Source organism: Falco peregrinus, chromosome 9, assembly GCF_023634155.1.
Source record: "Falco peregrinus isolate bFalPer1 chromosome 9, bFalPer1.pri, whole genome shotgun sequence".
NCBI classification, from domain to species: Eukaryota; Metazoa; Chordata; class Aves; order Falconiformes; family Falconidae; genus Falco; species Falco peregrinus.
In genome coordinates, this window is record NC_073729.1 from 25,208,929 (window position 1) to 25,221,758 (window position 12,830).

At 41.9% G+C, this 12,830-nt stretch overlaps 1 protein-coding gene across 1 annotated transcript in view; it reads left to right on the forward strand.

Moving 5' to 3' along the window:
• Nucleotides 1-10,393, forward strand: part of DIDO1 (death inducer-obliterator 1) — a 55,375-nt gene extending 44,982 nt beyond the window's left edge. The window contains exon 17 of the mRNA XM_055813844.1: nucleotides 5,217-10,393. Within this exon, the coding sequence (XP_055669819.1) occupies nucleotides 5,217-8,611 (3,395 nt within the window). The 3' untranslated portion in view covers nucleotides 8,612-10,393. The remainder of the gene's footprint in view (nucleotides 1-5,216) is intronic.
• Nucleotides 10,394-12,830: the final 2,437 nt, after the last annotated feature.

Sequence of the window (12,830 nt, forward strand, 5' to 3'; positions counted from 1 at the left end):
TGATGGAATTTACCGCTTTTTCTTTCTTTCACAATCAATAAAAATATTTTATGGAAAGTGGTCATTGTCTCCTTAAATTTAATCGTGTATCTTCAAGTAGAGTTTAGCAAGGACTCAAAAAGCATTATGCTTTATGTAGCTGAAGATGATTTGATAAGTATGACTGGAGGGGGGAGGAGGGAGAGTCAATAAAACCCTGCCACTCCAGAAACTGTAGTTAGAAGATATTCCAGGAGTATCAGCCAGTTCCATCAGGCTCGTACGGATTGTGAATTTCTCCTGTTCTCTGATGGACTGGATTTGGAACACAACTGAGGACTTCTGAACTGCACTAGTACCTAGAAGATCTGCAAAAACTTTGACATGGGTGATTTAAAACCAGGGGAAAATGGAAGGTTATCCACATTTATACTTAATTCATCAGACATTTATTACCAGATTTTGTGTATCAGTGGGCTCTTCTGCACTGTCTTTTTGCGATGGTTTACTGTATGTGAATTTACTTGTCTGTTTCACATACACAAATGTTATTTAGCACTTCTATCTGTAGATCTCAAAGCACTTTGTAAAAAATAGTGTAATCAGACTTAATTACCAATAGAAAGTGATTTATTGAGGGATTCAGTGGCAACGTTGGCAACATAACAAGTATCTTGCACAGTTAAATGAATAAAACAGCCATATATCAACAAAGGATTCCACAAATGTTGATACAGCCTTTTGGTAGTTTACAGTAGGAAGTGTGGTTTTAAAGTATGAAGGCATGAAACCTTCTCATGCTGTTTAGAATGCTTTTAAAAATTGCAAAAAATGGAACCAAATTGTAACTGTACTCTGAATGGAGTTACATGTTTTCATCTCGGCAGATAATCATTATGAAAAGTGGCAGTAATAGAAGAACGTGGCACTAAAACCTTATTTTCTATGCCAGCCAATTCCATTCTGCAAGCGTACCTTAGTGTGAAGCAGTGTCACGATGCTGGAGGTGATCTATATCCCTAAATTAAGGGTGCACAAATTTGATGACGGGCGTCAGTTGCTCTCACGATTAATTGGGACAAATGATACTGATAAAGTATCTTGCATTGTTTTCAGCGGTTTAAAAATGTTCACCATGGGTACACTTAATCCATTCCCGTGGTTTTATCATTGATATACAGAAATTAGGCATAGACTTTTAACAGTACAGGTAACTTCTCGCCAGCTGATGATGATAGGGAAAGATATGGCCATTATATCTATAAATACATTTTTTTCATTAAATCACTTTTACTGTATTAAAGGGTAAGAAAAACAAGTATTCATCCAATACGAATGTTTAGTATATCCTGTTAGAATGGCTTTAGTTACAGGATGTAACTCAATAAAACCAACATGTGGACTTCAAATATGTAATAGGATAATAATTTTATAAAAAATTTAACACTGAAAGCTAACAACACTGTCGACACAGCTTGCAGCATTTTTTAAATGCTTGCTTGTGAAAGACACTCATTGAACAACAGTTGGAGACCGCAGCCAACATTTTTGTTATTACCTAAAATTAGGCACTTAACCTGTTGATGGCTATTGAAATAGAAAGGGACTGACCTTTGAAATGCTTCTCTAGCTGTATGTTTCCACGCAAAAGAAGCATTTAGTATTTGATCACCTTAAACTGAGTGAATGTAGAAGTCAGGTTAAACGTAACTAATATTTGTGTGAAATTGCAGTATCAAAATGTGACATTTGAATGGCTTCACGATGACTAAATTCTAAAAACATTAAATTATAACTAACGTTATTAACTTAGTGCTGGCATTTATTGTCTTAAAGGTGTATTAAAATTTTACCCTGTTTTAATTGGTGACTTGATCTCCGTTTCTTGCAGGGATTCAAAACTCATTTTTCAGTAATTGCTGTTTATTAGATAGTCTGTCTGATGGATTTTTGAAACCTGTTTATTTCAGTTATTTAGTGTTTGAGATTCATTGTGACTAACTGCATAAATCACAATCTCTGCATAAAAGTCTGTAACCAGAACATTAACAGCAGAACAGCAAATGCCTACGAGGAGTTTTTGGATGAACACCAATTTGTGAGATACTCTGCACTGGTCAACACAGACCAGACATAGAGTTGTTATATACCAATAAAGAAAAAATATAAAGCAAATTCACACACAGTGAACCATTTCTAACTAATGAGTCTATGCTGACTGTAAGTTGTGAATGTGTTTTTTTCCCAGTTAAGTTGTCTTCCTGGTCTTATATATCAATATAATTTCATTTAAAGTACTAAATTATTCTGAGCCGAACTGTTAGGATTGCTTGTAGGCTGTGGGTGTAAATGAGTATTTTGTTAAGTATTTATGTGGTCCTTTCTGAGTAACCTTCCATTCACTGCTGTTCAGTTCCTGTCCTGCCTGCTTTCGTTGTACAGCTCGGCATCCCTGCCCCTCTTAAGGGGCATATTTGTGTGTGTGCTGAATTATTAGTAAATCTTAGTTCTGGTATTCTGGTAATAGAGATGGTTAATTTTCTTGATGTGTTTATATTCTAGGGTTTTTTCTAAATACGAAAGAAAGTGGTGAACAACACTTACAAAAATCTTGTACCTAGAGAAAAAAAAAAAAAGCTTTTTGGCGCTGAAGTGTAGATGTACAAACAGGAAATAATATGTAGTACAAAATGAAAAACAAAAGATTGATTAAAACAGCATGTCTAACACCTTTTCAACCACAGAACTGTGTAGAACTTGAGCACTGAACTAAATTTTGGCTCTAGAATGCGTTCTACAGAATATTGTTTTGCAAAAACTTTCACTCAAATTTAATTATTCTTGTTTCTCAACATAATTACAAAGAGATTTCATATCAGGAATGGCTCTCAAGCAAATATTTTAGATTGGCCTCAAATTTTCATTAAAATGTTGTCTGGTCTTTTGAAAAGACTATTGCTAGGGAGTAACCAGACTTTGCTGGTTTGTTCATTATGTGATTAAAACAGTTTCGCTGTACTATTACCAGTTTGGATCAGAAAGCCACAGAGTTTTAGAGGAGTGGTTTTTCCCTCAGTTGTCTATAGAGATTTCATAAAACCTTGAAGTTAACTTTTTTAATTTGAAAAAATTACCGTCTTTGTCTTATTATCTGTAGTTCATTTTGTGGAAAATAAGGTTTCTATGTGATAAGATTTGAGTGCAAGAAGTGGAAGCGTCAGTCATTTAAAGGGACATTCTGTGAACAAAACTTAATGCTTAATGAAATATATAGCGAGTATTGAAGAGAAATAGTGATTTGAAAACATAAAGCAGCTATGGTTTTGTGTGTTATTTAGCAAACTGAAAATAATTCCTGCAGTATAGGCTTATATTGAACAAGAAATCTTGACTGACATGACTCTAATGCTTGGGCTTTCCCTTGACATCGATTCCATCCCATTTTTATCTTGTACTTAAGTAGGTTCTAATTGAGTTGAGCTTAAGCGGTGAGAGGGAAGGTATCTTCTCACTGACACAACTTCACATTTAACCTAAAAATACACTAAACTGTTTTTACTTATTTCTTAGTGTGAAGTTAGCAACCAAAGAACTTGAGAAGAGGTCAGATTTATTAAATGTGAACATAAATTTGGGAAACAGCCGATGTAATTTTCTCATTAAATGGTAAATTTAAAAATCCCCTTAACACTTCACATTGTTTCAGCAAAGTAGTGTAGCTGGGAATGTGGAATGTGGTTTGCTAATGGAATATACCTGCAGCTGTGGGTTTGGGGTTGTTTGGTATCAAAGTTTTCAGTGGTAATAATTAGATATTTTAAAATTGTTCCTTAATGAGCAGTTGGTTTGGTTTAATAAGAACAAGGAAAATATCTGTATATAAACCCCTTACTTACAGGATCATTAATAGAAGGGAGAACATAGGTCGCAGTCCTTGCCTTACCGTTTAACCACAGTGAATAGTTTCTGTTACTTTACAGACTGCCTTGTGTTTCCATATTGCTGCATCCCCGCTGGCTGCAAATAATAACTAATGGCACACATGCGGGAAAGACAGCGGGCCTCAAATGAGGACCTTTTAAAAGTCATTAAATCCAGAAGTTTAAAAACCCCTTTCATTGTACAGATCTTTTACAGTTGCCACCAACTGTATGTTAAAGGATTTATTCCCTGGCCGTCATTCTGGACACTTTTATCTTCCACAAGTGCCAGTGCTAACAGTGCATGTAAGAAGAAACACAGTAACATGAAACAGACCTACAGACCTTTGCATCTTCCCTCTTTATCAGAAACTTTGCCATCCTTTTCGGATATACTTCGCCAAGGATTCAAGCCTGAAGCTTTTACAGAGGAGTAATCCTGCTCACAATGGTTTTGACTTCTAGGAAGGCCCTACAACATTGAAATAAATCCTGCAACAGAGGGTTTAAAGTCACCTTGCACCTTGCCCAACCAACTTTTCTTACAGAGAAAGCAAACACACCCGGCGTCCCTTTACCCCACACGCGAAACTCGTGTCTGCTTAAGCTCTCCTTTGCTTGGTTGTATATATGTTGGCAGTTTCCCTGCCTCTATCCCATTTTAATATAACATCTAGCAGGAAAAAAAACACCAAACAGGGAGTGGGTTACAAGCTTTAATACTGTTTCCAAACACAGTTTGTTTGAGGTTATCTTTTTAGCATTACTGGAATTTGTTTAACTTAAGACGAAGTATTTATAGATGGGTGCAAATGCCAATGTAGTCTTTTATTGCTGATTATAACAGAAATACAGTTATGAAGTTTAGCCCAGTTTTTCTCACTTTTCAGTATTTCTTTGTATACAGCATATTTGCAAACTATTTAAAAGTAAGCATATGGTTGGTTTTTTTTCAGGGGGAGAGGTAGGGGTGTGTGTTTGAACAACAACAAAAATGATGTAACAGTACAAAAAATATAAAACCGTTCTTTGGTTTTGAACATTTAGAGACACTGTTGCTGTAATCTTTTATTAAAAATATTAAGGAAGGAATTAAAACATGGATTTCCTTATATACAAATTTATATAAAAAGTAAATAAATATGGATCTGTGTGCTTATGGACTAATGAAAATTGCCAACAGGTGATTGAATGGAATTTAGAAAAACTGTCATCTTTATGACTTTTGTAGATGCCACTATATAAAATAGTAAGTTTCTACTGAAAGCATAATTAATAATTAGTTTTTACATGTATGTTCTTTGTGTTCTTTTTCAGGTCTTGAGTCATCTCGGCCAAATTTAATTCTTGGGTTGGTTATCTGTCAGAAAGGGAAGCGTCTTGCCAGTGGAATTGAAACAGAAAAGATTGAGGAAAAACGAAGCAGAATTCAAGCACATGAGGAAACCGAAACGTCACTGTTCTCTAAAGGGCCACTAGCTGCTTTGCAAGAGAAGAAAACTCCAAAATACACTCTTTATTCAGGGGATTCAGCTGTAAGTACAACACCACCAGGATCTCCTCCACCTCCACCCCCGCTTCCCATTCCCGACACCTCAGCAGTTACACCTTCAGTATTAAAAATACTGTCCTCAATTAAAAGTGGAACTACAACTACTGTACCACCACCAGTTTCAACTGCTGCTTCTGCAAGTGTTACTGTGACGCATTCTTCATCCTCAAAAACTGCCACACCTCTCGAACACATCCTGCAGACGCTTTTTGGAAAAAAGAAAACTTTTGAGCCTCTTGCTAAGGATTCTGAAACTGTCCAGTCTTCAAATCAGGAAGGTCAAGCTGCTGCTGATGGAGGAGTGTCAGCGGTTCCTTTGCTAGATCCCATTGTGCAGCAGTTTGGACAGATGTCAAAAGACAGAGCTATAGAAGAGGAGGAGGATGACAGGCCGTATGATCCTGAAGAAGAATATGGTCCAGAGAAAGCTTTTGAAATGCAGACCAGTGAAAGTGAAAAACATTATAATGTGGAAAGACCATCTAATACAGCAGAACTAGAGGATGAGGCCTATGATCCAGAAGATGAAACTATCTTGGAAGAAGCAAAAGTTACTGTTGATGATTTACCTAACAAAATGTATACAGACACTAAAAACAATTCTTCAGAAACACCTGCTTCATATGTGCCTGATTTATCTGCATCCTCATCCTTGGTAGAACAGCAGAAAATGTTGGAAGAATTAAACAAACAAATAGAAGAACAGAAAAGACAACTAGAGGAACAAGAAGAAGCCCTCAGACAACAAAGAGCAGCTGTTGGCGTTTCAATGGCTCATTTTTCAGTGTCTGATGCTTTAATGTCACCACCACCAAAATCTTCCCTACTAAAGACTGAACTATTCCATCAGGACCAGCAAGCTACACAGAAAGTAGACTTACCTTCATCTTTAAATCAGCAAGCACAAGTTTTAAACCAGGGCTGTGACCCAAGGCAGAATAGAGATCCTCGGCAAGCTAGAAGAATGGCAACAGAGACTAATGACAATGTTGATGCTCGAAAGAAACCGCAGGTGGTACAGAATGAGATAACCACAAGAGAAATGACTCCAGCAAGTTTTCCAAATGCTTTGCAGACTTCTCTTGGTAAGGAAGATAAGACTTTAATTTCTGCTACTCAGCCTGGTTTTAGTGGTGAAAATTGGGTTTCAAGTGAAAAGGCTTCTGCGGTGTCCCAGATAGAGGCATCTAATAGCAAATTTGAAAACACTGTTCAAGTTAATTTGGAAAATATGACTCAAACAGCTTCTGGAGAACCTTCTACATCCAAACCTTTACGTAAAGTCTTGCTTCCAACACCTCCAAGTACATCTTTTCAGCCTAATTTCTCTACATCAAACGACAGTCAGTCTTTGCAAGATATGCATCAAGTGTCATGGTCAAATGAGTCAAAAGAAGTAATGGGAAGGGATTCTTTTGCAAATACCATGTTTACTTCTCAGGAGAAGGCAGCTGGTCACTTTGAATCAGAGAGGGGTCTTTCATCAGTGCAATATGACGAACAAATAAATCCTCAGTCTCATCAATTTGTAGAACAAACTGAATCTCCATCAGTTCCGAGTGAGGGCGGACCTTCCCAACAGCACTTTGAAGAAAACCGAGCTGGACCTCCAATTTCTCTGTCTGGGCAGAAGGGAGCGCCTCCACCACCACTGATGCTCAATGCACCTGGAGGACCTCACGGACCTAATTTTAGAGGACCAGCACCACAGTTCTCTGAAGAGCATGGCTTTCCAAATAATGATGGGCAAAGAGGACCTTCATCTGGAAGATTTGGAGGTCAAAAGGGTCCCATTCCTTCCTTGTTTTCTACCCAGCATGGACCACCGTCCCTTTTTGGTGATAATAGGGGCCCTGCCCCTTCTTATCATGGTGTTCCAAGAGGAATGTCACCATCTCAGTTTGAAGATCGTAGGGAACCTCACATGGAACAAAGGGAATTCTCAGATGCCCAATATAATGAAATGATTAGGCCTCCAGGACAGTTTGAAGGACCAGAACCACCTCAGTTTATGGGAAACAGAGGACCTTCGCCTTTTCCTTTTGGAGGTCAAAGACGACCCCCGCCTGCTCAATTTAAAGGACAGAGAGGAGGCCCTCAGTTTGGAGGGCCAAGAGGTCCAGCCCCGAGTCATTTTGGGGGACCAAGAGGGCCTCACCCAAATCAGTTTGAAGGGCAGAGAGGTCCAGCTCCAAATCACGTACCTGGTCCGAGAGGACTTTTGCCACAGCCATTTGAAGAACGGAGAGGGAGTCCACCACCCAGATTTGCCAACCAAAGAGGCCCAGCACCCCTTCAGTTTGGAGGGCCAAGAGGAGCTACACCTGCAGTGTTTCCCGAAGAAAATGAACCTTCCGCTTCGAGATTTCATTTCCAAGGTCAGCCTCCACAAGGTATGAAGCCAACCCCAAGACCCCTCCTGGACCTTCCAAGCCATCCACCAGCCCACAGAAAAGAGATGTGGGAGGAAGCTGGACCATCTGCATCTCTTCCCAATATTTCTGGACAAGGATCTGAGTCAGAAGGACAGTGGTCAGCATCTGACTTCCGAGAAGGCAAAAATCCTGAATTTAGAGGCCAAGCATTTGAAGGGAGACAGAGGGAGAGATATGAGGGAGGAAATAAAGACAAGGTTTTAGATCAGCCAGAGCCTCAGCAAGCAGACAATCGACAAAGCAGACCCTTCGAGGAGAGACGAAGGGATCGAGAACATGGCAGACCTTGGGAAAGAGACCGTGGCAGAAACTGGAATAGAGACAGGGACTGGGAGAGACACAGAGACAAGGAATGGGATAAAAACAGAGACAGAAACCAAAACAAAGACAGAGAGAAGGATTCAGAGCGGTCTAAAGAATGGGAAAGAAACAGAGACCGAGAGCGAGCAAGAACCAGAGACAGAGAATCCTACAGAAGGCGTGACAGAGATCGATCAAGGAGCAGAGACCGAGATCGTGAGAGAGAGAAAGACAGGGACCGGGATCGCAGCAGGGAAAAAGAAAGAGATCGAGAGAGAGATCGTGATCGTGAGAGAGAAAGAGGAAAAGATCGCAAAGACCGGAGTAAGAGTAGGGAAACTGGTAAAGAGATGAAGCCAGAAACTCCGAAGGAAACTCCGAAACCAACAGAAACAGAGGCTTCATCTTCCACTACTCAGTCATAGAAATATGACTGATACCCCATTTCCCATAAACAGTGTACTTACAACACAGCAAGGACTGATGCAGCATCTTCTGTATATACTGTATATTCTCACCTTTACAAAAAAATGCTGTTGTAAAACTAGCCTTATGAAACGTACTGACAAATTAGCAATTTTTGAACAACTGTGAATGAAAATAAGCAAATAGGTAAAAGGCAAGAACATACTGGACTTTCACTTGCTGCATTTTGTGCATAATGTTTTTCTTATAAAAATTCACAGCGTTATCTGTACTGAAATATTGTTTTTCTACTTGCATCTTTATCTTAAAATTTCCATTTACAATACAGAAATGGAAAAAGTCTAAGAAGAGCATATTGCTTTTTAAGATTATAAAGTTATGTTTTCCAGTAACTTGAATTGTAATTTTATAAGAGAATTTAATCCAGACCTTAGGAGCCATACTTTTACATCTCATTTATGTGATATTTGGTGTCAAAGTTGTTCCTGCAGCACACGCTTTCAAAAAAAGGAATCCAATGTTGCTGTCTTGTTTATTTTACAACGGAAGGGTCATGTGTATTTAGGAAAAGGCTGCAGAAGAACAGTGTTAATTATTTGTGACTGATGGAGGATTTGAAAATGGAATGTTATAAGCTTAAAGTGCACTATCTTCCTCTTTTTATACAGTTATTTTGTGTTTTGGAATCCATCTGTTAGGCGTACAGCAAAGAAACAAGTCATACTTAGGTTTTTTTCATGAGGCTGAGGGTTTTTTAATATTGCATTTTTACAAATCTGTAATTAAAAAACATACAAGAGTAGCACCTTTATAACCAGCAAGACTTACAAAAACATCAGACGTTTATTTGAAAAAGGCTAAGACTACAAATGAATTGGTATACCAAAGGAAAGAAGAGTAAGTTGGTTAAATACGCCACTAAATCTGTTACTTCAATTGAACTGATTTAGTGGAGCATGTTTCTGGTTTTCTTCTGTTCTTGCAGAATTTTGCCACAGACTGAAGAAAAGTTCTCATTTTATTATACTTTTCATTCTATAAGTATTTTTGCTCCTGAAAAAAAAAAAAAGTGTCACTGTTTTTTTGTTAGACCCTACTTAGGCTGGTAGTGTATATAAAACTCTCCACCGAAAAAGGTGTAACTGCGTTAAGCTTGAAGAGAAGAGTGGTGGTATTTCATGTTGTGACTCAAGAGGGAAGTTTTTCACTGTGAAGTACATCACATCGCTACTATTCACATATTCTTCCAAGCTCATAATTCTAAAGTATGAAACAATCCCCCAGTAATTTATTTGACCGTGTAAATTAACAGTTGGGTAAATATTTTGATATTTTTATAAAATAGTTTTGGAAATGTAAAATTAGATTCCTATAAACATTGCATCTTGAAGACTACATTGCAAGTAGCGTGTACGCCACGTATCTCACTACGGATTTCACAGTTCATATTGGTGCATCTTTGAAGTCCTTCTACATCGAGGATCTGCTGGCTGAAAAGATCATCTGTATTCTGAACCTGTAGGCAAGATGTTAACATGCAGAGGGGTGGTATTAAATGCAAACATCTACTATGGTGTAAGATTTTTTTTTTAATGAGATGTTTCTAATTTAAAGACATACATAAAAGTATGCAAAAAGTTAAGTGTGTTTGTTTAGGTTTACTTGATAGAAATTTCTGTAAATTGTATTTTATATGGCAAAATATATCACTGTACATTAAAATATGGGACTTCACAGGTTTTTGTTACTGTAAGTAGAATAAACATCTACAGAGAACTGTTGTCCATTTCTTAAATCTGTGTTTATTATTTTCTAAAGATTGCTACTTCTCGACAAATGGCAAGAGACTTGGCACGCAGGTTTCATTTCCTCATTGTTTAACAAAAGATGTTTTGCAGGACATCACTACCAGCTGGTGTTTAAGTGTAGGCATTCCAAAAAGCATATGTAATTCTGTGCTTCTGATTTTTCTCTCAGTTCTAAAACATCCCCTGATTTATTCTGAAGGGTTTTTTTTTAATTTGAATTAGGAGGTTTGTAATGTGTAGATTTTTACACCAAAAAATCTGAAGAAAGAATATTAATTAATTCAGGTCAGCTTTGAGCTTAAGAAAAACTCAGTTCACACCATTTATTAATTCCTTGGCTTTACATTGTTACACAAGAGCTCTGTGGCTTTTGGCACAGGTCAGTTTGGGGAATCTGTTAACGATTCAGGAACAGTAAATGCCTCCTCCCACAGATGTAGTGGCAAAAAAAAATCAACCGCATACAGACAAATGCAAATGGAATTTTTTTTTAACCACAGCTTTATATAGTTTATAATGAACCAGACTTGGATTTTGCAGCAAGGGTCCTGTATTCTGCGCTGCAGCAGATGCTGAAAGCTGGACGGAAAACAACAATTTCACTCAATTTGCAGAAACTAAAAATGGTGCTGAGCTGTTACCATGTGTTGAAAGAAAAATATTTCACTGGCTTTGCTCTAGCTTTCCATTAATGTGAAACAACTTACTTTTTTGAGCTTTTAACTATGTTTGTACTATGCTAAATTAACTTCCCAAAGAGTATTTTGCTAAATTTTTATGAAAAAGCCCCTGAATGTCTAGAACAATATAAGCAGAGAGATGATTGAATCTATAAAAGACTGTAATAGTCTGAGTTTATGCATTCTGGAGGAGAGCATGCAGAAGGATCAGAGGAGGAAAGTGATTTATTAAGTCCAGTGTGCACAAAACTACTTTTAAAAATTCTGCTTTTGTTTCTAGAGGAAAACTCACTGGTGCAATGTTCAGGCTGAATAGTGAATGCTGTACCACTTATCTAAAGTTGCCCCTGGTATCATTCCTCCTCCTGGGGGGGAACGTCTGTGCATGCCACCCTGACTGAACGTGTCTGTCATTAAAGAAAGCAGTAAACAGCTATTTTTTTTTTTAACCTCAAGGGAAGTTAAAGCCTTCATAAAGCATAGGAAGCGGCGGGCGGGGGCGGGGGGGGAGGTCTGTTAGTCTGTTTATGAGCTGGAGTAGCGGTGTTGTGCCTTTTGCGCTCCGGCTCGTTTGCAGAATATGCCTCTGTGACGGGCTGGGGGTTTAAAGCTGAAAGAGACATTAACAGGGTCTGAGCAGGGGGTCGGCCCCGGAGGCTGCACAGAGCCCCGGTCCCAGGGCACCAGCCCAGGCAGCCGGCGCTTTAAGGGGCTCTGGGTGACCCTCCTGCCCAGCGCGGGGGTCGCGCAGCACAGGGCGCCGCGGTGCTGCGGTGCGGTTGCCCCGGCGCAGGGCGCAGCGCCGCGTGCCGAGCGCCCAGCCCCGAGCGGCGGGGACCGTTGTCCCGCACCCGCCCAGCACCGCACGGGCGCTCGCCGCAAGCCGCGGCGCGTTTCCCCCGCTCGCAACTTCCCGGCCGGGCCCAGCGGCAGGTGAGGGGCCGGCGCCTCGGGACAGGGGGGCAGCGCCGCGGGGCACGGCCACCGGGGCTCGGAGGGGGCCTGCGGGGCCATCCCGTCCCACCGCGGGCCGGCGCAGGGCCCCTTCCCGCACAGCCGGCCGCTCCCCGCCCCGCTCAGGGGGCCCGGGCCCGCAGCCCCCGCCCGCTTTGCGCCGCCCCGCGGCGGACCCGGCCCTGCGCTCCCCGCCGGCGGGGGGGGGGAACGGGACACGGGGCCACCGGCCCCGCCGCGCCTGTCTATGCGGGGAGGCAGCGCCGTGGGCTTGGTCTGCAACCGGCCCCGGTTCCTGGCAACGGCCATGGCGGGACCCAGGGGGGCTCCGCTGTCCCCTCCGCCTCCCCCCGCCCTCGGCAGGGCCGGCTCCTCACGGGCAGGGCCGGCTCCTCACGGGCAGGGCCCCGCAGCTGTGCCCCCCGGCAGGGCCCCCGGGCGGGGTGCGGGCCGAGCCCCAGGCGCGGGCGGCCCGCGCGGGCGGCCGTTGGCGGTTGGCGGCGGGACGGGCCCGGGCGTTGCGGCGGGCTGAGGCGGGGCGGGCTGAGGCGCAGCGGCCTCCCCGGGCCGGCGGCTTCCCCGGGCCGCCCGCGACCCCCGGCGACTCCCGCTCAACGCGGGCCGAGCGCGGCGGCGAGGCCGGCCCCGGCCCTACCCGAGGCCGCCGTTGGGGCCCGGCGGCCCATGGGGGCGGCGCTGAGGGAGCCTGGGGCAGCGGAGGGCCTGGAGCCGCCCCCCCGGGCCGGTCTTGGCGGGGGACACCCGGTACCGTGAGC